Raw genomic sequence first — 26,220 nt, forward strand, 5'->3', positions numbered from 1 at the left:
GCTGGCAATGAAGTGAGGAATATGCTGAAAATGGTTTTAATTCCCTTTAGGAGGTTCAGGGTGAGTGAAATATACTTGGGATGAGCTCAGGCTCCCTTTAACAATGCTCTAGGAGTAACTAGCAGGTTAAACGAATTTTTGGCAAAGGAAAGCAAGGAAGCTGCTGTTTTCACACGTGGCTGGATTTTTCACCAAATCGCAAACCGCGGCAAAATTCACGAATGCGTGAATCACGATTACGGCAAAAGTATAAGGGGTAGGTTCGTTGAAAAGCTAAGATTCTAAGCTTTCAGAGGAAAGTGAAACCAAGTTTCTAGCCCAAGCGGTTCCAAAGATATGAACGATTTTGTAAAGGTCGTTTTTCGAATTTAAAGTAACTCAAATTGACAGGTGACAGCTTTTAAAAATGACAGGTGACAGCTATGCGGCTGCAGAATTGACAAGTGACAGTTAGGAGGCAGTTCTACTTAGATTAAATAGATTGAATTATATCACTGGAAACTAAGAGATTTGGTTTCACACCGTCCTAGCTGTACTCACAATGTATTTGGAAGGTCTAGGTCTCACGGATCGGGTCAAGATGGCTTCGGTTCTGGTTTCGCCCCGGACGGTCTCTGCGCACAGCGTCTGGTCTCTGCTCTGCTGGTCTGGTCTGACACTGCTCCTGGCCCGGCTCCTGGATCTCTGGGTACAGCGTCTGTGCACAGCTCCTGGATCTTTCTGCACAGCTTTCTCTGGACACAGCGCTGATCTGCACGGCTCCTGGATGCTGCTACCGCTGTTAGGTTTGCTGGATGCTGAGGCCTGCTGAGAAGAGTTCTCAGTTTGTGGGTTTAGGCCCTTGCTTTGAGTTCTGAATCAAGTTCTTTGGAGTTTTAAAGTCTAAGTGTTGGATCTGGTATCTTCTGGATGTTGTGTAGTCCGGCAGAGCGCGTTGCAGCAACTGGATTTGAATGTCTCTACCTGTCCCAGCAGTCTCTTTTTATGTGTTTTGAAAGTGGGTGTGTGCCTGGGCCTAGCTAAGCCTGCCCCTTTCTACTTGTCATTGGCCCAATTCTCCCCTCTCCCATGATTGGGGGAAGGAAATGTGAGTCAGAGTGATGCTGTAGGTTTTATGGGCCAGAGGATCCTCCCCTGGTCAGTTTGCCCACAAATCTATATTTGATTCAAATACATATTGCACAGGTACACAGTTGTTTAAAATTACATGCACCCATCACATATCACATGAGGTATACTCTGTTCAAACTCTGCTCTTCCTGGGGGCTTGCATTCAGAAATGGCAACATTTTGCACTTTTTAACTGTTTTTGCAATATCGGACATTTACCCAAATTTACACAAATGTGCGCAAGGAGTATGGACATTAATTGATGAAGTGTCAGATTTTTAACATGCAGACATTTGGAGTGAAACCCTATTTTCCGCTAGCAACCCCCCAGATCATACCACCAGGTCCTAAAACCTCTTAAAATGTGGGCAGAAAAATCACAAGAATTATGGTATCATTTAGATAATTTAGTCAAGTCCGCACCATGAGTTATACATCTTTCTTAAAATCATATTCTGGCCAACAGGGATGTGTCTTCCCAGGTCACATGGTGTAGAAACCAGTTTATCCAGTTTCTGCTAAGCTCAGAGACCCTGCCCCTCCTAGCTTCTGCCAAGAGGAAGCTATTTTACGCCCCCCCCAATAAACCATCTGCCTGAGTCAAGGAAGGGCTTTGTTCAAAAGGAAGCCATTTACGATCACCCTAATAAACCATCTGCCTGGGCCCAGGACAGGCCTTTGTTCAACTCCCTGTAGCTGCTCCACCCCTAATCTAATCAGAGAAGTGACAACTCCTTTTGGCAAGGGGAAGAGTGGCTGAGCAGGTTTTAACTCCTGTGGGGGTAGATGTCAGGCAGAATTCTGTTTCATTAAGCCAGGTTTCAGATAAAATGTCACTTTTTGTCCCCCAGTTTAAATCACTTACGATTTTTACATACACATTAAATAATTACTTCCTTCAAGTCATTTAAGAATATAGTTTTACATTGTATCCACCTCTTAGCAAGTCTTTCCTTGGTCTGGTTTTGTTTCATTTATTCAGTTTTACACAAAAGTCTGGTGGTTTTAAAACGCCGGCTTTCTGATAGTGGTGAGTACTGGTAATGCAACCATTTTTGAAATTTAAGAAAATGAATTCCCCACAGTTCTAGGTTGCTTTTGGCAATCAGCATTGCCATTCCCAATGGTTTCAGACTACTGTGTGGGTAGCCCAATGGTGGTTTTAGGCAGTGCCCTCCTGTGCTCACAACCTAGGCAAAAATGGGTGGCAGCCTATTCTTCATGCATTTCCCTGTGCATTTTCTGGGAAGTTCTGGCCATCATGATGTTTTCCATGCCAGTACTGCACAGTTTTCCTATTCTGGCGTACATGTGGGCTTCTTGGCCATCTTGGATTTTCTAAGCCCACAGCACCAAATGTTGCAGCATGATAGCTCAAACGTGGGTCAGGACACCCAACAAAGCCCCCCCACGCGACTGCACTTTGAATTTGAGTCGATGGGGAGTCGGGTGCACAGAAGGTTATGACCCACGCACTGGTATGTCCGCATAATCTTCTTCCAATTCTGCAAATGGCACAGTTCAGCATCTTTTCCTCCAACCGGTACTGATCGATCGGTTCTCCTCGCCGGTCCTGATGGGAATATTGGGCGGTACCCCGGGCCCCTTGGGTCTCTGCTCCCAGTCTCCGGATCGTCCTCCCTGGCCAGTCTCCAGGTTTTCTTTTTGCTAGGACGACAAAGGAAAAGCGGCAATACCTATTCATGGACATTTCTCCCCCACCATTGATATAGTGGGGTGGCATACCTCCTTTTAGAACTCAACAGATATGAACATGCACATTTTTTTAAAGTAAGCGACAGGAACACATAAACTTGAGAAACACAGAATTTGATAGGCTATATGTAGGATATTTTAGGGTTGGAACTGAATTACTCTGGAGCGTCCCCCTCTGGTATTGCAGAGGACTCCTCCAGTTGCTGCAGAGTGTGCCTGGGATGGCAACACTTTAGCTGATTTATATGTACCCACTTGTCTTCCCCCTCTGCCAAATCGCCTTTGGGGATGCGGATCTTGTAGGCCACAGGGGAGATCTTGTCTATAATCTCAAAGGGTCCCTTCGATATAGGCAAACATTTGCGCTGTCTTGCCTGGTTTCTTTGGAAGTTGTATAAATAGACCCGGTCCCCCACCTGATATTCCTTCCTGGAAGTTTTCAGGTCATAGTGGGTCTTCATACTCTCAGCTGATCTTTCTAGATTCCGCTGAGCATAGGCAAAAGCATGTTGAAGGTGTTTCCTTAAATTCTCCACATACTCATGAGTTGTGGAGGCATTTATCAACGTTTGCTCTTGGGTTCTGTAGAGCAAATGCTGGGGAAGCACCATCTTGCGTCCAGTCATCAACTCAAATGGTGACATTTTGGTTGCAGATGAAGGGGTAGATCTGATGGCTATTAGGACCAGAGGTAATCAGATATCCCAACTTGGCCCAGAATCTGCCACGAACTTCTTTAATATGCTCACAATGGTTCGGTTATATCTCTCTACTGCCCCAGAAGAAGCTGGCCGGTAAGCAATATGTAACTTCCTCTTGACCCCCAGTATCTGTCATGATCACTGCTTTCAAGGAGCCAGGACCAGCCCAACGTCCTTGGAAGCAGGCCCCTAACCCTAATCCTAAGCACCAGCCGGTCCCCACTGGGACCTTTTGGGACCTTGTCCTGGCGCCGGTGGCACCAGGCTCATCAAAACCATTGGTCCCGGCACTGGAAGCGCCGGGCTCATAATAGGTGTGAAGATGCTTGGGTGGACTTACCTGCAGCAGACCATGCTGCTTACTTACCAGCCACTTAGAAGCCATCTGAGAACAGGAACTACTTTCTTACCTGGGTGGGGCAGCTCCACTCCCTGGATACAGCACTGGAACTCTTCTGGAAACTGGAACTCTTTTCTTACCTAGGCGGGGCTGTGGAAGAAGACGCCTCATCACTCCAAGGCTATTTAAACCACACCCGATAGATGAAGCGTGCTTCGCGTTATTCTGCATCTGCAGCAGAACGCTCACCGAGTCTGCTCCGGCCTTTCTTCTTCCGATCCTGGACCTGCAAGAATCCTACTTACCATTTCAGTATCCAGACATCATCAGCACCTGCAAAGAACAGAAACAACAGGTTAGCAAGGCGAACTTTACACGCAGTGCTTACTTACCTGATCCATCGGCTGCGGCCGTTTCTTCTCGCCGCATCTCCACCTGCAAGAACAAAAGCATTGCCATACTTACCGGCACGCTGTGAATTCCGGATTTCTTCGTTCTGCATCGCCGCCTGTGAAGACAAAGTATCGTTAACAACTTACTGGCATTCCGCGGACTCCGGCCCTGCAACCCAACATCTGAAAGGCAAAAGAAAAGACATTAAGCAGGTATTTACTTACGTCCATCACGCTCGTCGCAATAAAACGCCTGCGAATTCTCCGGCGTCTCTTTAACACGAACTAAGCTGCAAGGAAAGAGACAGTTAGAGCGCTTGCCATACTTACGAACTTCCAAGCGCTTCACTTCATCTTTCATCTCAAGAGCCCTGCAATACATAAGGGAAAGGCATTATACAGAGTCTGCATATAAACGTGCCACGCATGTAAAGACTATAAAGACAAAAGGTGTCCAGAAACTCACCGCTCGTGCAGATAACAACGGTAACCATCCTCTGAATTCAAGAGGCCTGTGTTTCACCAGTGAAGGAACTGGCAACGGCACCCTGCACCAGACGCAGATGGAGAGCCCAGCATTCACCTATATAAGGTGAGCACGTTGACCTGGGGGCTCTACGAAAAAGCTGGGAAGAGAGAGAGAGAGAGAGGGACATTCAACAACCCAGACCATTAACCCCCATATTCTTTTACCTGCAGAAACCTCACTCTTCGAGTCCGACACACAGTGCGAAGAGGTTCGACCCCAGAAGCCAATCGAGTCCTGCACATCACCTTTCGAGTCACAGACAGCTTCCTGCCAAGACCCGCGCCTCCGTGGGAATCAGGTGAGCGTTACAGAACGCGAAGCCCACCACAAAACTCCTACCCAGGCGCAATGGAAACCTCAGACACTGATCAACTAGCCCAGTTGCTCGGGGAATTAAGAGCAGAAGTACATGCAGCTCGTCAGGAAACGAACTCTCTAAGAAGAGAATTGATACTTTCCAAGGAGTGAACAGAGGACCTTGCTAGGCAGTTGTTACAAACGCAGGCAGGACAGACACCTTTGCCTGTTCCAGGAGGAAGTTATCCTTCTGCATCATCTTTAAATCCAGTGCAAATCAATCTGCCCGGTAATGTTCCCTTGGCTCCGCCCGAACGCTTTTCTGGTGATCCAAAGAAATTCGCAGTGTTCATCAATAAGTGCCGCCTACACTTCTTATGTCGACCAGCTGCATTCCCAACAGACCAGACCAAGGTGGCTTTCGTGCTTTCTTATCTCAGTGGCAGCGCTGCAGATTGGTCGATCCCTTTAGTCACCCAGGATGATCCGGTTTTACATGATTTTCAGGCCTTCCAGTCCAGCATGGAGAAACTGTTCGCAAGACATGCACAAGGGCAGGCCTCGGACAATGAGCTTCTCTCATTACGACAGGGTAATCAAGACCTCTTGACTTATATAGCCTCCTTCAATAGACTCATAGTGGAAACACAATGGCCCGAGGACAAGAGAATAACGCTTTTCTACAGAGGCCTGCGTGGAGAGCTCAAAGATGTGTTAGCGCAAGTTGTGAATCCTCCACAAGAATGTTCTGACTATATTGACTTAGTTGTCCAATTGGACCATAAACTACAGAACAGGAAGGCAGATCGTTCCAGATTTGATACCCGAGTGTTTTCAAAACCACAGACCTCGAATAAGGGAGCTGACACTGTGGAACCCATGCAAATAGGGGGCATGAAAGGACCTTTAACCCAGAAAGAGCGGGAAAGAAGAAGGCAGCTGCAATTATGCCTCTATTGCGGAAACTCAGGACACTTTCTTCGGGACTGTCCAGTGAAACCAGCTAAGAAGACTGTAGGAGCCGCGGATACCTGTACCACAAATTCTGAGCAGGGAAACGACCTCGCCCGACAAGAGTAGAGGTCCTCTTGCCGAGCGTTAAGATCTGTCCCGTGACCTCGCATTTCGTGATACCCATGGTCCTCATTAGTCCTGAACGTCCGGATCGTTTGCATGCAATTGAAGCTTACATTGACAGCGGAGCAATCGGTAACTATGTGGACCGTGAAATGGTATCAAGGATGAATCTACCCCTTGTCCCTAAGGCAGTGAAAGACGTCATCACTACTGTGGATGGCACAGAGATAGCCTCCGGACCAGTAACGCCTGCCACCCAAGAAGTGACGCTAGTGAGTCAAGATGGACACCGGGAGAGAATCGTGTTCGATGTAATCAAGGCCCCTCAGTTCCAGATCATTCTGGGAATCCCTTGGTTAGAGAAGCACAATCCTCAGATCGATTGGCGAGCAAAGAAGGTTCAGTTTCCAGAGTGTTTACCACTTGTTATCCTCGGCCTGATGTTTCACTGGCGGCAATCTCTTCTGAGGAGGTGCCCAAATTACCTCCCGAATACCAGGAATTCCAAGACGTCTTCCGGAAGGATCAAGCCAACACCCTGCCTCCTCATAGGTCTTACGACTGTCAAATAGATCTGATACCTGGAACAACTCCTCCTTGCAGCAGGATTTATGCCCTCACCGAGCCAGAGAACCTTCACCTCAGACAATACCTAGACCAATACCTAGCTAACGGGTTTATCCGTCCTTCAAAATCTCCAGCTTCATCGGCTTTGTTCTTCGTTCCGAAAAAGGAAGGAGACCTTAGGACTTGCATAGATTACCGCGCCCTGAATCAGATCACCGTTAAAAACAGATACCCGTTACCTTTGATCCCTGAACTCCTGGATCAAGTCAAAGATGCATGTATATACACAAAGTTGGATCTCAGAGGAGCCTACCACTTGGTACGGATAAAAGAGGGCGATGAATGGAAAACGACCTGGGGGCTCTACGAAAAAGCTGGGAAGAGAGAGAGAGAGAGAGAGAGAGAGGGACATTCAACAACCCAGACCATTAACCCCCATATTCTTTCACCTGCAGAAACCTCACTCTTCGAGTCCGACACACAGTGCGAAGAGGTTCGACCCCAGAAGCCAATCGAGTCCTGCACATCACCTTTCGAGTCACAGACAGCTTCCTGCCAAGACCCGCGCCTCCGTGGGAATCAGGTGAGCGTTACAGAACGCGAAGCCCACCACAAAACTCCTACCCAGGCGCAATGGAAACCTCAGACACTGATCAACTAGCCCAGTTGCTCGGGGAATTAAGAGCAGAAGTACATGCAGCTCGTCAGGAAACGAACTCTCTAAGAAGAGAATTGATACTTTCCAAGGAGCGAACAGAGGACCTTGCTAGGCAGTTGTTACAAACGCAGGCAGGACAGACACCTTTGCCTGTTCCAGGAGGAAGTTATCCTTCTGCATCATCTTTAAATCCAGTGCAAATCAATCTGCCCGGTAATGTTCCCTTGGCTCCGCCCGAACGCTTTTCTGGTGATCCAAAGAAATTCGCAGTGTTCATCAATAAGGTCCGCCTACACTTCTTATGTCGACCAGCTGCATTCCCAACAGACCAGACCAAGGTGGCTTTCGTGCTTTCTTATCTCAGTGGCAGCGCTGCAGATTGGTCGATCCCTTTAGTCACCCAGGATGATCCGGTTTTACATGATTTTCAGGCCTTCCAGTCCAGCATGGAGAAACTGTTCGCAAGACATGCACAAGGGCAGGCCTTGGACAATGAGCTTCTCTCATTACGACAGGGTAATCAAGACCTCTTGACTTATATAGCCTCCTTCAATAGACTCATAGTGGAAACACAATGGCCCGAGGACAAGAGAATAACGCTTTTCTACAGAGGCCTGCGTGGAGAGCTCAAAGATGTGTTAGCGCAAGTTGTGAATCCTCCACAAGAATGTTCTGACTATATTGACTTAGTTGTCCAATTGGACCATAGACTACAGAACAGGAAGGCAGATCGTTCCAGATTTGATACCCGAGTGTTTTCAAAACCACAGACCTCGAATAAGGGAGCTGACACTGTGGAACCCATGCAAATAGGGGGCATGAAAGGACCTTTAACCCAGAAAGAGCGGGAAAGAAGAAGGCAGCTGCAATTATGCCTCTATTGCGGAAACTCAGGACACTTTCTTCGGGACTGTCCAGTGAAACCAGCTAAGAAGACTGTAGGAGCCGCGGATACCTGTACCACAAATTCTGAGCAGGGAAACGACCTCGCCCGACAAGAGTAGAGGTCCTCTTGCCGAGCGTTAAGATCTGTCCCGTGACCTCGCATTTCGTGATACCCATGGTCCTCATTAGTCCTGAACGTCCGGATCGTTTGCATGCAATTGAAGCTTACATTGACAGCGGAGCAATCGGTAACTATGTGGACCGTGAAATGGTATCAAGGATGAATCTACCCCTTGTCCCTAAGGCAGTGAAAGACGTCATCACTACTGTGGATGGCACGGAGATAGCCTCCGGACCAGTAACGCCTGCCACCCAAGAAGTGACGCTAGTGAGTCAAGATGGACACCGGGAGAGAATCGTGTTCGATGTAATCAAGGCCCCTCAGTTCCAGATCATTCTGGGAATCCCTTGGTTAGAGAAGCACAATCCTCAGATCGATTGGCGAGCAAAGACGGTTCAGTTTCCAGAGTGTTTACCACTTGTTATCCTCGGCCTGATGTTTCACTGGCGGCAATCTCTTCTGAGGAGGTGCCCAAATTACCTCCCGAATACCAGGAATTCCAAGACGTCTTCCGGAAGGATCAAGCCAACACCCTGCCTCCTCATAGGTCTTACGACTGTCAAATAGATCTGATACCTGGAACAACTCCTCCTTGCAGCAGGATTTATGCCCTCACCGAGCCAGAGAACCTTCACCTCAGACAATACCTAGACCAATACCTAGCTAACGGGTTTATCCGTCCTTCAAAATCTCCAGCTTCATCGGCTTTGTTCTTCGTTCCGAAAAAGGAAGGAGACCTTAGGACTTGCATAGATTACCGCGCCCTGAATCAGATCACCGTTAAAAACAGATACCCGTTACCTTTGATCCCTGAACTCCTGGATCAAGTCAAAGATGCATGTATATACACAAAGTTGGATCTCAGAGGAGCCTACCACTTGGTACGGATAAAAGAGGGCGATGAATGGAAAACGGCCTTCCGCACCAAGTACGGGCTATTCGAGTATCAAGTGATGCCCTTTGGACTGTGTAATGCTCCTGCTGCTTTCCAGTATTTTATGAACGATGTCCTTAGAGAACTCATAGACGTGTGTGTTGTTGTCTACATTGATGACATCCTCGTCTATTCATCATCTGAAGAGGAACATCAGAGACACGTTAAAAAGGTTCTCGAGAGATTGCGTCAACATAATCTTTTTGCTAAGCTTGAGAAATGCGTTTTCAACATAACGGAAGTCGAGTTCCTGGGATTCATATTGTCACCTAACGGAGTCCATATGGATTCAAAGAAAGTTGATGCAATCATCAAGTGGCCATCACCAACCTCTGTAAAAGGAGTTTAAAGCATGTTAGGGTTCGCTAACTTTTACCGCAGATTCATTCCTGAATTTTCTCGGATAGTCCAGCCCATCACCGCTCTGTTGAAGAAGAACAAACGTTTTGAGTGGTCTTCTGAAGCAGAACAAGCTTTTCAGGACTTAAAAGCTAAATTCATTTCTGCACCTGTTTTAAAACATCCTCGCCCAGAACTCCCCTACATCGTGGAAACGGATGCTTCTAGTCTTGCTATGGGGGCAGTTTTATCACAAAGAGATCCGGTCACACACCAACTACATCCTGTTGCCTTTTGGTCCCGCAAGTTTTCGCCTCCCGAGATCAACTATTCAATTACAGACAAGGAACTTTTGGCCATTAGATCGGCCTTTAAAGCCTGGCGGCATTATCTTCTAGGAGCCAGACACACAGTCACCGTAATGACTGATCACCGCAATTTACAATATCTAAAGACAGCCAAAGCTCAGTCTTCCAGACAGCTTTGCTGGGCTCTGTTTCTAGCAGAATTTGACTTTATAATTACTTATCGACCAGGCAGTAAGAACGGAAAAGCAGATGCTCCCTCCCGGATGGGAGTAGATGAACATTTGACCAATCCAGAACCAATACCCATAATCCCAGAACAAAGAATTTTGGGTTTGGTCAGCGCTCAATCTTTTGAAGACATCAAGACCATGGTTAAATCACTCCTAACTCCGGGCGATTTGCAAGATTGGCAATTAAAGGGGAAAGAATTCTCAGTGGATCAAGACCTACCATATTTCCGAGGACGATTGCATTTACCCTGTGAGAAAATACAAAAACAAGTAATCTCCTGTTATCACGACTCTCTAATGGAGGGTCATCCTGGCATTACCAAAACCATGGAAAAGATTAAAAGACATTTCTGGTGGCCGTCATGGAAAAAGGATATTAGAGACTTTGTAATCTCCTGTGGTGTGTGTGCCCAGAATAAAAGTCAGAAGGAGAAACCAGCCGGCCTATTACAGCCACTAGACATCCCTCCCTGTCCATGGCATACCCTGTCCATGGATTTCATCACGGACTTACCTCCATGCTCGGGGTATACTACCATTTTAGTAGTCGTGGATCTATTCTCCAAGATGGCTCACTTCATTCCCCTGAAGGGTCTACCATCAGCCTCAGTATTGGCCCGAGAATTCTTAGAAAACATCGTTCGGCTACACGGTTTTCCCTCGGTTTTAGTCTCCGATAGGGGAAGTCAATTCATCTCTCACTTCTGGCGCAGTTGCTGTCGTCTAGCCCAAATTGATGTAAGACTTTCAACTAGTCACCATCCCCAAACTGACGGACAAACCGAAAGGACAAATCAAACTCTAGAGCAATATCTACGTTGCATGCTCCAACAAACTGAAAACCCCTGGAAGGATATTCTTTGGATCGCTGAATACGCTTACAATAATTCGATTCATTCTGGAACAGGGAAGACTCCATTCTTCCTACTATACGGACACCATCCTAGAACCTCTAACCTGGATCCTCCCCAAGAGTTCGAAGCACCTGCTGTGGATCACTTGCACTCGGAGATCACCCGTGCTTTTAAGGAAGCCTCGGCCCATCTGCAAAGAGCTAAAGCTCAATTCAAAAGAGGAGCAGATCGACACCGTAAAGAGGCTCCTCACTACGCTGTAGGAGATCAGGTCTGGCTATCCACTAAGCACCTGCCTCTAAAGGGACCCCGCACTTTCATCCCGAGATACCTTGGACCCTATCTCATATCTGCCATAATTAATCCGGTGGCTGTCAAATTGGAGTTACCTACGCATATGAAAATACACCCAGTATTCCATGTCTCCTTATTAAAACCAGTACAACCAGAAACCCGATTGACTGAATTCCCAGAACCGGTTTTAGTAGATGGAGAACTTGAATTCGAAGTTAAGAACATCCTAGACACCAAGATCTCCAAATCTAAGTTATATTATCTGGTTGATTGGAAAGGTTACGGCCCCCAGGAAAGGTCTTGGGAACCTTCAGAATATGTCCACGCACCTCGTCTGGTCAAGAAATTCCATCTGAATCACCCCGACAAGCCCAAACCCCCGGAGAAGACACGCTTAGGAGGGGCCTTGAGGGGGGGTACTGTCATGATCACTGCTTCCAAGGAGCCAGGACCAGCCCAACGTCCTTGGAAGCAGGCCCCTAACCCTAATCCTAAGCACCAGCCGGTCCCCACTGGGACCTTTTGGGACCTTGTCCTGGCGCCGGTGGCACCAGGCTCATCAAAACCATTGGTCCCGGCACTGGAAGCGCCGGGCTCATAATAGGTGTGAAGATGCTTGGGTGGACTTACCTGCAGCAGACCATGCTGCTTACTTACCAGCCACTTAGAAGCCATCTGAGAACAGGAACTACTTTCTTACCTGGGTGGGGCAGCTCCACTCCCTGGATACAGCACTGGAACTCTTCTGGAAACTGGAACTCTTTTCTTACCTAGGCGGGGCCGTGGAAGAAGACGCCTCATCACTCCAAGGCTATTTAAACCACACCCGATAGATGAAGCGTGCTTCGCGTTATTCTGCATCTGCAGCAGAACGCTCACCGAGTCTGCTCCGACCTTTCTTCTTCCGATCCTGGACCTGCAAGAATCCTACTTACCATTTCAGTATCCAGACATCATCAGCACCTGCAAAGAACAGAAACAACAGGTTAGCAAGGCAAACTTTACACGCAGTGCTTACTTACCTGATCCATCGGCTGCGGCCGTTTCTTCTCGCCGCATCTCCACCTGCAAGAACAAAAGCATTGCCATACTTACCGGCACGCTGTGAATTCCGGATTTCTTCGTTCTGCATCGCCGCCTGTGAAGACAAAGTATCGTTAACAACTTACTGGCATTCCGCGGACTCCGGCCCTGCAACCCAACATCTGAAAGGCAAAAGAAAAGACATTAAGCAGGTATTTACTTACGTCCATCACGCTCGTCGCAATAAAACGCCTGCGAATTCTCCGGCGTCTCTTTAACACGAACTAAGCTGCAAGGAAAGAGACAGTTAGAGCGCTTGCCATACTTACGAACTTCCAAGCGCTTCACTTCATCTTTCATCTCAAGAGCCCTGCAATACATAAGGGAAAGGCATTATACAGAGTCTGCATATAAACGTGCCACGCATGTAAAGACTATAAAGACAAAAGGTGTCCAGAAACTCACCGCTCGTGCAGATAACGACGGTAACCATCCTCTGAATTCAAGAGGCCTGTGTTTCACCAGTGAAGGAACTGGCAACGGCACCCTGCACCAGACGCAGATGGAGAGCCCAGCATTCACCTAAATAAGGTGAGCACGTTGACCTGGGGGCTCTACGAAAAAGCTGGGAAGAGAGAGAGAGAGAGAGAGAGAGGGACATTCAACAACCCAGACCATTAACCCCCATATTCTTTCACCTGCAGAAACCTCACTCTTCGAGTCCGACACACAGTGCGAAGAGGTTCGACCCCAGAAGCCAATCGAGTCCTGCACATCACTTTTCGAGTCACAGACAGCTTCCTGCCAAGACCTGCGCCTCCGTGGGAATCAGGTGAGCGTTACAGTATCTCCCACATCTTTGTCATTACTTCACTGGTGAAGTGGCTACCCCTGTCTGACTCAATCCTTTGAGGTAGACCAAAACGGGAAAAGATGTGGTTAATCATCAGGGCAGCTGCTGTTTCTGCCTTGCAGTTTGGGGCTGGGAGACATTCCACCCACTTGGTAAACAAGCATGTAACGGTCAACATGTACTTGTTTCCTCTAGACGAGCGAATCACAGGGCCTACAAAGTCGATTTGCAAATCTGACCATGGCAGTGTCATCCCCCTCTTTTGGAGAGGCGCACGGTGCGTGAGGGATGATGGCTGAAATTGTGCACACACAAGACACCCCTTCAAGTATTGGTCGAGGTCCTGCCCCATGTGTGGCCAGTATGCAACCTCTCTTAAGATTTCCAGTGTTGTGTGAAACCCCCTATGACTGGCGGTGGCCGCATCATGGGCGTGACTTAACATCAGGCTTCGGAATGAGGTAGGAACCACCCACTGATCGTGGCCAGCTTTGGATTTCCTTACCAACAAACCGTCTTGGATTCGGAACATTTTTGGACATTTCATCAACACTCTTAGGTCCTCTTTCCCAATGTAATCGGTATCCGTCAGGGGAAAGTTCTCAGGGTCCTCAAGGTGTTGGTAAAACTTACCAATAATTGGATCCCCCTTCTGAGCTGTAATCAAATCAGCATCAGGGGTCTCCTTACTCCATTGGGCAGTTGAAAGATCATTGTGAGCATTTGTCTGGGACCTAGTGATAACAGTGACCTGGATTTCCCCCAACAGGGACTCTATTTCTATTATATCCCCTTGGATGGCCCTGGTTTTGGCCAGCTGATCAGCTAAGTCATTTCCAGTTTTGTCTGGTCCCTCTACTTTGGAATGACCCTTGATCTTTTTCCAATAGATGGTCATCTCATTCGAGGTGACCAGATCATCAATGTTTTGGATTAACTTCCCATGTTTCAAGGGTTTGTTGTTAGCACATAACATGCCTCTGGTTTTCCAATTAACCAGGTGCTCCACGAACCCGTTCCGTACATAATCAGAATCTGTGATTATGACCAGTTCGTGGAGTTGATGTTGGACAGCAGTGAGGATGGCTTGATGCACAGCTATCAATTCTGCCACCTGACTACTTCGGGGACCAATTTTGTATCCAGCGGAGGGTTCTGGGGACTCATTCACCCATGCATTCCCTACGCCGGCCACCAGTTCTTTCTCCCCATTGTTGTCAACATGGTAAGAGCATCCATCCACATAGACAGTGGGCATTCCCTCACACTTGTCCTCTTCAAAGACTTTGTGTGGGGAATTAAGGTATGCCTCCATGTTGTCCTTGATTTTTAGACTTTCGTCCTCAAGACAGTTTTCTCTGGCACAATCATGCAAGTCAGCCAGACCTTGCGTGAGAGGACTCTTCTTGTTTTGGCCATATCTGACCTCCACAGGAAAGCCTTGCATTGACAGAATCCAGGAAGTAATTCGGGAATTACTCACATTTCCGGCCCGGATTCTGTCACTTTGGAGATATTGCAGAGGCTGGTGTGGAGTCTCCACTATGATGTGTTCCCCATGGATAAACGGGCGGTAATTCTTCAATGCCCACACCGTTGCCAGGAGTGCCTTCTCACAATTGTTGAATTTTTCCTCCACAGAGGATAAAGTTTTGCTCGCATAGGAGATTACTTTATTGACCTTGTCATGCTTTTGGTATAATACTGCCGTCAAGCATGTATTAGAGAACCCTGTCTCCAGGAAGAACTCCTTGTTTCTGACAGGGTAAGCTAGGCAAGGCACTTGTGAGAGGCTTCTTTTGAGTTGTCTTACTGCCTCGGATTGTTCAGGACCCCATTCCCACTTGACCCCCCCTTTCAGGAGATGAATCAGGGGTCTAGTGATCTTTGCGTAGCCCTCAATGAACTTTCTGCTGTAATTAGTCAGTCCAAGGAGGCTCCTTAGTTCCCGCAGAGTTGTGGTGTCTTTCAGTTTCTGAAGTGCTTCCACTTTCTTTTCCTGGGGACAGAGACCCTGAGGAGTAATCTCATGCCCCAAGAAATTAACACGGGTTCTACACCACTGTGCTTTCTGAAAGGAAAGTGTTGCTCCGGCGGCCCTCAACTGGGTCAGAACATAACGGATCTCCGCTATGTGTTCCTCCACAGATGAACTTTTGATGAGGACATCATCTACATAAGCCACGTTACCCCTTGCACCCAGGTCGGGCATGGCCTTGTGTAGGAAAATGTTGAATTCATTGCCGGAGTTGAAGTATCCGAAGGGAGTCCGGGTCCATGTGTACTGCTGGCCCCCAAAGGTAAAAGACAGCTTGCATTGGTCCTCCCTACTGACAGGCACAGTCCAGTATCCATTGGTCAGGTCTATTGCAGTGAATACCTGTGACCCCTGGATCTGGGCCAGCCCTTGGTCAATGTAGGGCAGAGGCCATCGGGAAGTATGGACCCGTTTGTTGAGCTCCCTGAGGTCGGCGCAGAGTCTCCACTGGCCGTTTGGCTTCAATATTCCCAGCACCGGGTTATTGAAGGTGCTGTGAACTGGACGGATTATTCCCCGGGACTCCAGGTTCTTAATTATTTCAGTAAGGGACTCCATTGATGCGAGAGGCAAGCGATATTGCTTCACAAACACTGGAGTCATGCCAGGGTCCGTGGGGATTGTTGTTGTGTGGATGTCGGTGCGACCACAGTCATATGAGTCTACCGCAAAGAGATCTTGGAAATCCAAGAAAACTTGTTTCAACTTTTGCTTTTGTTCCAGAGTCACACAGGCATCAGCTAGGTTGACTCTCTCTTCCACCATCTGCCTGAAGCCTGGAAAGACTTCTGGTTTGGCTATTTACGCGGCCTCCTCCAGCTGGGTGGAGAAGTCCCTGGTCAGAGTGCTGATTTGGACTGGAGGCTTCAGGTGGGAAAGGCAGCCCTCATGGACCTGGAAAATCACCTCATCCCTCCTGAAGTCACAAGTCACATCTTCCTTACCATAAGGGCAAAACGTGTACACCAGGAAGTTCCCCCCATGCCGGGTGAAAATCCTGTCTGGTGTTGTATTGTCCTCACTGTCACTGTCAAAACAGTCCTTGGGGATTGGTCCTAACAGTTCATTTTCTAAATCGATGGAAAAATGTCGGTCATCAACCGCCATTCCAATAATGGTGCCTGCGGCTAGAGTAATACTCTTTAAGTCGCTGTTATCCACCTCTATTGGAATGGTGTCATGTTCTATGTTGACTAATGGTGTTGGGTTTACCCCCAACCCTTGCTGTTGGAGAGAAGCGTTTAGATGTATGTAAGCATCAGGGTTTTTCAAATGTTGTCCTCTTTTAACTTTCACTTCCAGGGAGAATTGTCGGGTCCTTTCTGGGATGGTGACTTCCTCTTTAATCTGAATTTCAACTGCATAAGGTAGCAATTGAGCTGACCTAAATGCTTTTTCTGGATCATCAAAGCCCATGGGATTATCCGCTAATCGGGACCAAGCTTTGAAGTTTATTAGGTCCAAACTAATGGCAAAGCGATTGAGAATGTCACTGCCTAAGTAAAAGGCGGCAGTGACGTCTCGCACGACCCAACAATTATGGACTATGCTCTTGTTGCCAATGGAGATTTTGAGCATACACCTGCTTGGCAGGAGATGTTTGGAATTGGGTGCTTCCAGGTCCATTTCCCATTTGTCTATCAGTTTGAATGTGGGAATGGCTGGATCTTTTGGGAGTTGGCGGAACATGGCTTCGCTGATGAAGCTCTTACCGTTGTTCACACACACTCGAGCGAGAACAGAGTCCTTCCCATCATTTAACTGAACAGGGATGAACAACTGCTCTCCAATTTGCTGAATATCAGCCAGGCTCTGAGCTGGTTTCACATCTTTCTGGACTATAGGAGTGGGAGTTTCTGATTGTGGATTAGTAAAGAATTTCAGGGTGTTTCCTTCCAGTATGGAATACCACCTTAAACTGGAAGGAAGGTTGATTTTCAGAAATAGAGAGGACCCCCCATCACCAGTCTGTTGTCCTACTGCTATTACTGTCACGTCTGGAATTTGGTTGTTCTGGAAGTGAAATTCTACTTGGTCAGATTTTTGTTCAACCATGTGGCAGGTGCCGTTTAAACTAACATGGTTGACACTTTTAATTTTATTGGTCGGCTAGTCTGGGACCAGAGGACCTTGTTTACACAATCTATTAGGGGTGACAACCTTCTCAGGAGGTCATTCCCTAGTAAACAAGGGGTGCCCTCTGGAGTCACTACTATGACCGGGTGTTTCACCTTGTGTCGCCCAATTTTAATGTCCAAGTCTGCAGTCCCCTCAACGGGAATTTCCTTCCCGTCAAAGTTCTGCAGTTGTCCAGGAAGAGAGGTGAGAGGAATTCGGTAATTCTCCCCCCTTCCTGCATTTAGTTCCTCAAAGGCCCTTTTGGACAGAAGGGCAGCTTGGGACCCAGTGCCACCAGTGCCAAAATTGTACCCTGCCCCTGTACTTGTACCAGGGCATAGTATCTTCCCTCCTTCTCCTCAAGGGGGCACAGATAATGCACATTTTTGGACAACTGGTGGGCTAACTTTCTGGTTTTGGACATTGCTAGCAAAGAGATTTGGGCAGAATTCTGTGGAGAACCTTGGGAATCTGAAAGAAAAAGTTGGCAACTGGAGATCAGAGCCATTGTGGGTTCCCCTGGTTCCGGTTCTGGGCCGCCCCCCCCCTTTTTGGAGGCAGTCACCAGGATGGGTTTGAACCAGGGGATTTTGGTATTGTCGGTTCTGGGATGAGATGATGGGCGGCGGTAGCTCAGTCTCCACATCTCCCCAGTCTGAATTGGCATCCCTTGGGACCCATTTTTCTTTGGGAGGAGTTCCCCCATCTCTAAAGGAGAAGATCCTTTCCCCAGGATCCTCTGAGGATCCCTCTCCCTCAAATTGGAAGACCTGTACCTCCTCCACAAAGTGGGTCTGTTTGGGTCCTTTGTTTCTCCTACCCCCCCTCTGCTCCTTGGGAGGCAGGCTTTCAGGGGTAGGAGATTTTGTTTCCGGTTCCTGGTTTTCCAGGGGCTGTTTACAAGTTGGGAAGGAAGCTTCCTCCAAGGCTTTACACCCCCCTTCCCCTTGTGCCTCCTCCCTGGGAACCGGTGTGTTATCGGGGTGCTGCCTCCGTCATTGTTCTGGAGCACCAGGTCCAGAGTTTGGGGCATTCTGCGGTGGCATGCTCATCTGAGGGTTCTGTTGAGCCCTCAGTATGTGACCCAGATCCCGTGCCATATTTTGGACTTGGCGCTCTAACTGGGAAACCCGCTCAGGCTGATACGGGGCTCTATTTTCTCCCCTGGGCTGATCCCGGGAAGGGTAGCTATCCCTTCTCTGGTAGTACCCCTGGTTGGGAAGATTTTGGTACCCCTCCACCCTTGGCCTCCCCTCTCCCGGATTAGGTTGTCTGGGCTCAGGGAATTGGGGAAAGAAGGATGGATGATTTTGGGGCTGGAAATTGGGTGGATACCTGGGGAAAAAGTTCTGCCCAGGATTTGGAGAATTTCTGCCCTCCTGTGGGAAGTTAGGAGGGAAGTTCCCCGGGTCAGGTGCTTGGCTGGATCCCCCCCCTTGGGCTGGAGGAGTCCACACATAACCCAGGATTGGTCGGTTTCCCTTGTAGCGGGGACTTACATAGTCAGGGGAGCGGGGGACCCCATTTGTGGGACTACCTCCTCGACTCCCTGTCGGTGACTGGCCCGAGGGCCTTCTGGGCTGTGAATTATTTGGTGCAAGCAGGTTTTTAGGCCCCCCCATCTCCAAATCTAAAACGGGGGCAACCTTTACCTCTGCCACCTTGGCAGCAGCAGGGGTGCTGTTGGTTTTGGGGTTTTTCGGCGAGTTATTTTTATTTTCGATAGGCTTCTGCACCTCATAGATCCGGGTAGCCTGTTCAATGACCCAGTCTAAAGATCTTTTCTCATGAAAATCTCTCACGAGCTGGGTCATTATATATTTAGGGAGAGCATGGAAAAATGTATTGACAAACTCTTTGCTGTCTGTGCGCACCCTTCTGGTGGTCTGCGCAAAAGCACGCTTTAATTCTTGCACAAACTCTTGTGGGTCCTGATCCTCCCCACATTGCAAATTGTAGGCTGCCTTGCGAGCCTCTTGAGGATTTCTGTGAACAGAAAAATGTTTCAAGATGGCCGCCTTATAGGTGGACCATCTTAAATGATTTTGGTCCTCCAGCCCCGCAAAGAAACTGGAGTATTCTGGGGAGAATGTCCATTTGACGTACCGGATGCAGCTACTGCTGTCCTTCAAATGGAAAGTCTCCATCATTTGCTCATAGAGCTCCAAGTGTTCCCAAACGGAATACTTGGCGTTCTTATGATAAGGCGTGATGACACTCCTTATTGCCTTTACTTGCTTCAATGGGTCCTTAAGCAAGGCCCTTTTTGCCTTATTGGCCTTTTTGGTTCGGGTAACCCTGGTCCATTCGTCCTCTGACTCAGAGGCACTGCTCCCAGAGGTTCCTGTCTGCTCTTCCAGGTTTTCCGGGATTCTGCGAGCCTGGGAATGGCTGGCAGAATGTGGGGACCTGGTCTCCTGTGTCCTGCGCCGTTCAGAGGAGTCTTCAGATTCCTCCTTGCTGCCAGGATTTGATGGGTACCCCCCCCCACTGACCTAACTGGGCAGAAGTTTTCAGGATGCCCTTAATGGGCCTATTCTCCTGGGGTTCCCCACTAAATTGCACTGTGCTTGGTTGCCCATACCCGGATGCCCGCCCATCCATTCCTGGGAGATACTGGCCTATGAGCCCCATACTTCTAGCTGGATAGTAATCTGCCATCCCCGTGGCTCTGGGCTCATGTGCGCGAGGGGACATGGGGGTGGCAGAGTCCAGGGACTGGGAGATATGAAGGCCTCTGGTACTAGGGCTCCTGAGGTTATGCTCAGGAGTCTCCCTCTCCCAGCGAACCTGGTCTCTATCCGCCCCTGCTCCCTGTTGCAATGCAAGAGCCTGCACTTTCAGTTCCTCAGTTAAGGCCTTACTAGACTCTATCAGTCTCTCCTGCATCGCTACCTGTTGTTGGAGCTTATCATTGTGCTGACAGAGAGCCTCATTTTCTCTCTGTGCCTCCTGATTGGTCCTGGAGTACTGGGCCAGTCTTTGCTGCAGGAGGGTTACCTCCTGAGTCCCTTCCCTACTGGCCTGCTCCTTTCTTGCCAGAGCCTCCTCCACCCTCCTGGTGTGCTCCAACAAGTTCTGGTATTCTTTTTGGAGGTCACCCAGTCCCTGGAGGGCCAGGTGATTTTCTTCCATTTTCCTTTTTAAATGGCAGACTTCCTGGCCTAAGGTGTCCCTTTGCCTTTGGAAGGCACCAGCTTTCTGGTGCTCCTGATCAAACTCTGCCTGGGTATCCAGGTCTTTCAGAATCGATTTATTGCTTTCCTCTTTCTCTCTGTCTAATCGAATTTGCAGGGTGGCTACCTGTTCTGTGCATGCCCTGTTGAAGTCCAGTTGTTGCTCCAGCTTTTTCTGGCTCTGCAGAAGGGAGTCCAACCCTTCTTGGTACTCCTTCTGCAAGGCCAGAAATCTGGTATCCTGATCAGCCTTCTCCTGTTGCAGTCTATCCATGTCCTCTTTTATTTTAATGATATACTGCCTACTATCATTTTCTGACTCCTGGCTCCCCTGCAGCCTCTGCTCAGAAGAGACCAGGTCAGATTAGACCTTCTCTAACGCCATCTGTCGCTTATTCGCCAGATCTTGGCTTTCAGTACATTTATCCTGCATGTCTCCCATATATAGGTACAGGTATGCCGCTATCCTGGCAATCTTATTGTGTTCATATTTGGCTTTAGGAGCCATATATAGTTCACTCAGGGCCACATGTAATGGACCCTGATCTCTCCATATGTCTGACCCTGTTTCAGTGACCTGTTGCGCGATGGCCTGCAACCAGACCGTTTGGTCCTGGTGAGTCCACTCACCTCTCACAAATAGCTTATGTAAGAGGTGCTCCCTCGCTATTTTCATGTCTAACAAGGTCGTCATTCTAGAGATTGATCTCTGTCCTGACTTACAGAAATTAGTATTTTATTTTTGCAAAACAGACCTTTTCCTTAGAGTGTCCCTTTGAAGAGTGCTTTACAGCGTAAAACAGTGTGGTGATCCGACCGGATGTATGTATCCCGTCAGTTAGCACACTGTATTAAGCTGCACAAGTGATAGATCTAACCCAGACGTCCGGCCCGAGCCCCCACTTTGTAAGAGGATTCAATTCAACACTACAGCTAAGTCAATGCCTAGTCTGGGATACTGAATGGAAACCCTTATTGATATATCTTTATTTCCAGTTCATGAGTTCTGGATGACTACCCCTATATAACACCCCTCTCTTAGAATCCCCCTGACCCCACTGAGCCAAGAAGTAGTTCTGTTTTGCAAGTTTAAAAGGTTTATTTGAAAAAAAAATTAACAGTATATATATATATTACACTTTTAGAATGAATTAATAATTAATATCACACTTAAAACATGAGCAGTGATCAACAGTGAATAATGTCCTACTAGTAAACTGATTTGGTTACCCAGGAGTAGTATAAGGATGAGGTAGCACACTTGTGAATAGGAACAGAAGAATAAGGTGGTAGAGAATGCTTTATATAAGTTCAGATGGATGCAATGTTGAATGAAAATGCAGTACAGAAAATACTCAATATGATTTCAACAAAACAATGTAATCACTTTTCTCTGGCAATCCACTCCCCCCCCTTATGCAATGTAAGGAAATGAAGAGTAGCACACAGTTCTCAGACATGCAATCAAATGTAATTCAGTTCACCCCAGCAAGCTTAGACTATGGATAGAAGTTGAAAAACAGGCCCAAAATGCTTTTATATGTGCTGGCAATGAAGTGAGGAATATGCTGAAAATGGTTTTAATTCCCTTTAGGAGGTTCTGGGTGAGTGAAAGATACTTGGGATGAGCTCAGGCTCCCTTTAACAATGCTCTACGAGTAACTAGCAGGTTAAACAAACTTTTGGCAAAGGAAAGCAAGGAAGCTGCTGTTTTCACGCGTGGCTGGATTTTTAACCAAATCGCGAATCGCGGCAAAATTCGCGAATGCGGGAATCAGTCGGTTCTAGGTTCGTTGAAAAGCTAAGATTCTAAGCTTTCAGAGGAAAGTTAAACCAGGTTTCTAGCCCAAGCGGTTCCAAAGATATGAACGATTTTGTAAAGGTCGTTTTTCGAATTTAAAGTAACTCAAATTGACAGGTGACAGCTTTTAAAAATGACAGGTGACAGCTATGCGGCTGCAGAATTGACAAGTGACAGTTAGGAGGCAGTTCTACTTAGATTAAATAGATTGAATTATATCACTGGAAACTAAGAGATTTGGTTTCACACCGTCCTAGCTGTACTCACAATGTATTTGGAAGGTCTAGGTCTCACGGATCGGGTCAAGATGGCTTCGGTTCTGGTTTCGCCCCGGACGGTCTCTGCGCACAGCGTCTGGTCTCTGCTCTGCTAGTCTGGTCTGACACTGCTCCTGGCCCGGCTCCTGGCTCCCTGGATCCTTCTGCACAGCTTTCTCTGGACACAGCGCTGATCTGCACGGCTCCTGGATGCTGCTACCGCTGTTAGGTTTGCTGGATGCTGAGGCCTGCTGAGAAGAGTTCTCAGTTTGTGGGTTTAGGCCCTTGCTTTGAGTTCTGAATCAAGTTCTTTGGAGTTTTAAAGTCTAAGGGTTGGATCTGGTATCTTCTGGATGTTGTGTGGTCCGGCAGAGCGCGTTGCAGCAACTGGATTTGAATGTCTCTACCTGTCCCAGCAGTCTCTTTTTATGTGTTTTGAAAGTGGGTGTGTGCCTGGGCCTAGCTAAGCCTGCCCCTTTCTACTTGTCATTGGCCCAATTCTCCCCTCTCCCATGATTGGGGGAAGGAAATGTGAGTCAGAGTGATGCTGTAGGTTTTATGGGTCAGAGGATCCTCCCCTGGTCAGTTTGCCCACAAATCTATATTTGATTCAAATACATATTGCACAGATACACAGTTGTTTAAAATTACATGCACCCATCACATATCACATGAGGTATGCTCTGTTCAAACTCTGCTCTTCCTGGGGGCTTGCATTCAGAAATGGCAACATTTTGCACTTTTTAACTGGTTTTGCAATATCGGACATTTACCCAAATTTACACACATGTGCGCAAGGAGTATGGACATTAATTGATGAAGTGTCAGATTTTTAACATGCAGACATTTGGAGTGAAACCCTATTTTCCGCTAGCAACCCCCCAGATCATACCACCAGGTCCTAAAACCTCTTAAAATGTGGGCAGAAAAATCACAAGAATTATGGTATCATTTAGATAATTTTGTCAAGTCCGCACCATGAGTTATACATCTTTCTTAAAATCATATTCTGGCCAACAGGGGTGTGTCTTCCCAGGTCACATGGTGTAGAAACCAGTGTATCCAGTTTCTGCCAAGCTCAGAGACCCTGCCCCTCCCAGCTTCTGCCAAGAGGAAGCTATTTTACGCCCCCCCCCCAATAAACCATCTGCCTGAGTCAAGGAAGGGCTTTGTTCAAAAGGAAGCCATTTACGACCACCCTAATAAACCATCTGCCTGGGCCCAGGACAGGCCTTTGTTCAACTCCCTGTAGCTGCTCCACCCCTAATCTAATCAGAGAGGTGACAACTCCTTTTGGCAAGGGGAAGAGTGGCTGAGCAGGTTTTAACTCCTGTGGGGGTAGATGTCAGGCAGAATTCAGTTTCATTAAGCCAGGTTTCAGATAAAATGTCACTTTTTGTCCCCCAGTTTAAATCACTTACGATTTTTACATACACATTAAATAATTACTTCCTTCAAGTCATTTCAGAATATAGTTTTACATTGTATCCACCTCTTAGCAAGTCTTTCCTTGGTCTGGTTTTGTTTCATTTATTCAGTTTTACACAAAAGTCTGGTGGTTTTAAAACGCCGGCTTTCTGATAGTGGTGAGTACTGGTAATGCAACCATTTTTGGGATTTAAGAAAATGAATTCCCCACAGTTCTAGGTTGCTTTTGGCAATCAGCATTGCCATTCCCAATGGTTTCAGGCTACTGTGTGGGTAGCCCAATGGTGGTTTTAGGCAGTGCCCTCCTGTGCTCACAACCTAGGCAAAAATGGGTGGCAGCCTATTCTTCATGCATTTCCCTGTGCATTTTCTGGGAAGTTCTGGCCATCATGATGTTTTCCATGCCAGTACTGCACAGTTTTCCTATTCTGGCGTACATGTGGGCTTCTTGGCCATCTTGGATTTTCTAAGCCCACAGCACCAAATGTTGCAGCATGATAGCTCAAACGTGGGTCAGGACACCCAACAGGACACTGCCCTGTGCAACACCGACTGTACCCAGTGGCACAGAATCATGCACCAAAGACTGTTTTCAGAGCCTTTTTTATAATATCTTATTTATTTGTGTCCAATAATGCAGCTACCCTTTACATTTTAAAGACTCTCATCTCACTTATGTCTTCCTTCAGCAGTACACACATGCTATATTGTTGCTGATTTTATGTCTTAGATACAACTAACATCTGCTGACATTAAAAATATCATTACAAAATTGCTAGCTCAAATAAGTTTGATTACTAATCAAGAACATTTTAGTTAGCAAACTCTGCTAATAATTTTTTTTAAACTAAGGTATGCCTTGCTCTGTGTGTTCCTGGACTGTGTTATGTAATAATTCAGATATGTTCAAGGGTCACGCTGTACATGTCTACCCCTGTATATGCTTTCTGCTGTTCTGTTGGCTGTCAACTGTTTTATGTATGACATTACGCACTTAGTATGCAGAATTCCCAGTATTGCTGTGTGGCTGTGTTTAGTTGTCCTTTCAATTCAATTTTAATTCAATAAAAAGATGAAATAGTATATAACAATATTCAAATTGAAAGAACAAACTTTTGTCACATGCTCATCGTTAATAAGTTGTGTAAGTAAAGTCATCATTGTGGATTTGTATCAAAAATACACCAGTAACAAATCTAAATCTCAACAATAAATATAGTGGAAAGGCGCAAAACACCTCCCCATTATTTTCTGTCTCTATACATCACTCATATTAATCGCATGCACATGATACTACTGGATGATAATGTCAATTTCATATTGAAAAAAATGAAACAAACTAGATTGACAGGCTTTAACATTACATTTTATCTTTCAGGGCAGCCTATTCCTACAACGGCGCCACATCTATGATGTCTTCGCGATCAAAAGCACACCATAGTGCTGCCTCACCAAAATCAATTCAGAATGTTCCAAAGCTATTCGATAAAAATGCCTACGTCTAAATGTAATGCTCTTAAATGCCTATGAATACTTTGTTTCTATAAACTCACCTACTACAGACCGTAGGTGAGCAATGTGCCAACACTTGGATACACCGTGCATGACTGATCAGCAGCAGCTTGCATAAACTGCATGCAAAATGTTAATTCCAATGTGAAGATTGGCTTACTGAGGCCAGCTGCTATACCATGGGCGTGGTTATCATCTGCAACCAGAGGACATATATGTTTAATTAGCAACCAAATCATTTTAGGGAATATATAGGTATGTATTTGTATTTCTTTATTTGTATAGCGCCCGGCCCTGAGGGATCTGGGCACTGGGTACAAAGCTACATTTTGAGACTGCAAAAGCAATAAGTTAGTGTGCTCTATTGTCTGCATACTTTAATTTGTCATAGTTTTGTGTTCAATAAACCCATTGATGGCAGTACATTTTCGCATATGGCTGATCATTCTTAAAATCTTGCCAGGCACGCAGGACTGTTGTTTGAATCTTGCTTTTTTAAACGCAATGTAATCTTACAGCGGCAGCCATCTTAAGCCCCAAACAAGGAGTGATGGTCGGGAGGAATGCTGTATTACTGCTGATTCAATGACGTGCCCTCTCCCCTATAGTATCTGTTTACCTACAATCCTGAAAACTCTGTGCCACCTAACACCCCCTATAAT

General features: G+C 47.0%; 1 protein-coding gene across 1 annotated transcript in view; it reads left to right on the forward strand.

Moving 5' to 3' along the window:
• CLDN10 (claudin 10) overlaps positions 1–25,983 on the forward strand; it is a 502,770-nt gene extending 476,787 nt beyond the window's left edge. Inside the window, exon 5 of the mRNA XM_069640388.1 lies at positions 25,425–25,983. Coding sequence (XP_069496489.1) covers positions 25,425–25,551 — 127 coding nt within the window. The 3' untranslated portion in view covers positions 25,552–25,983. The remainder of the gene's footprint in view (positions 1–25,424) is intronic.
• Positions 25,984–26,220: the final 237 nt, after the last annotated feature.

This window comes from Ambystoma mexicanum, chromosome 7q (genome assembly GCF_040938575.1).
Source record: "Ambystoma mexicanum isolate Mex_15411 chromosome 7q, UKY_AmexF1_1, whole genome shotgun sequence".
Classification (NCBI taxonomy): domain Eukaryota; kingdom Metazoa; phylum Chordata; class Amphibia; order Caudata; family Ambystomatidae; genus Ambystoma; species Ambystoma mexicanum.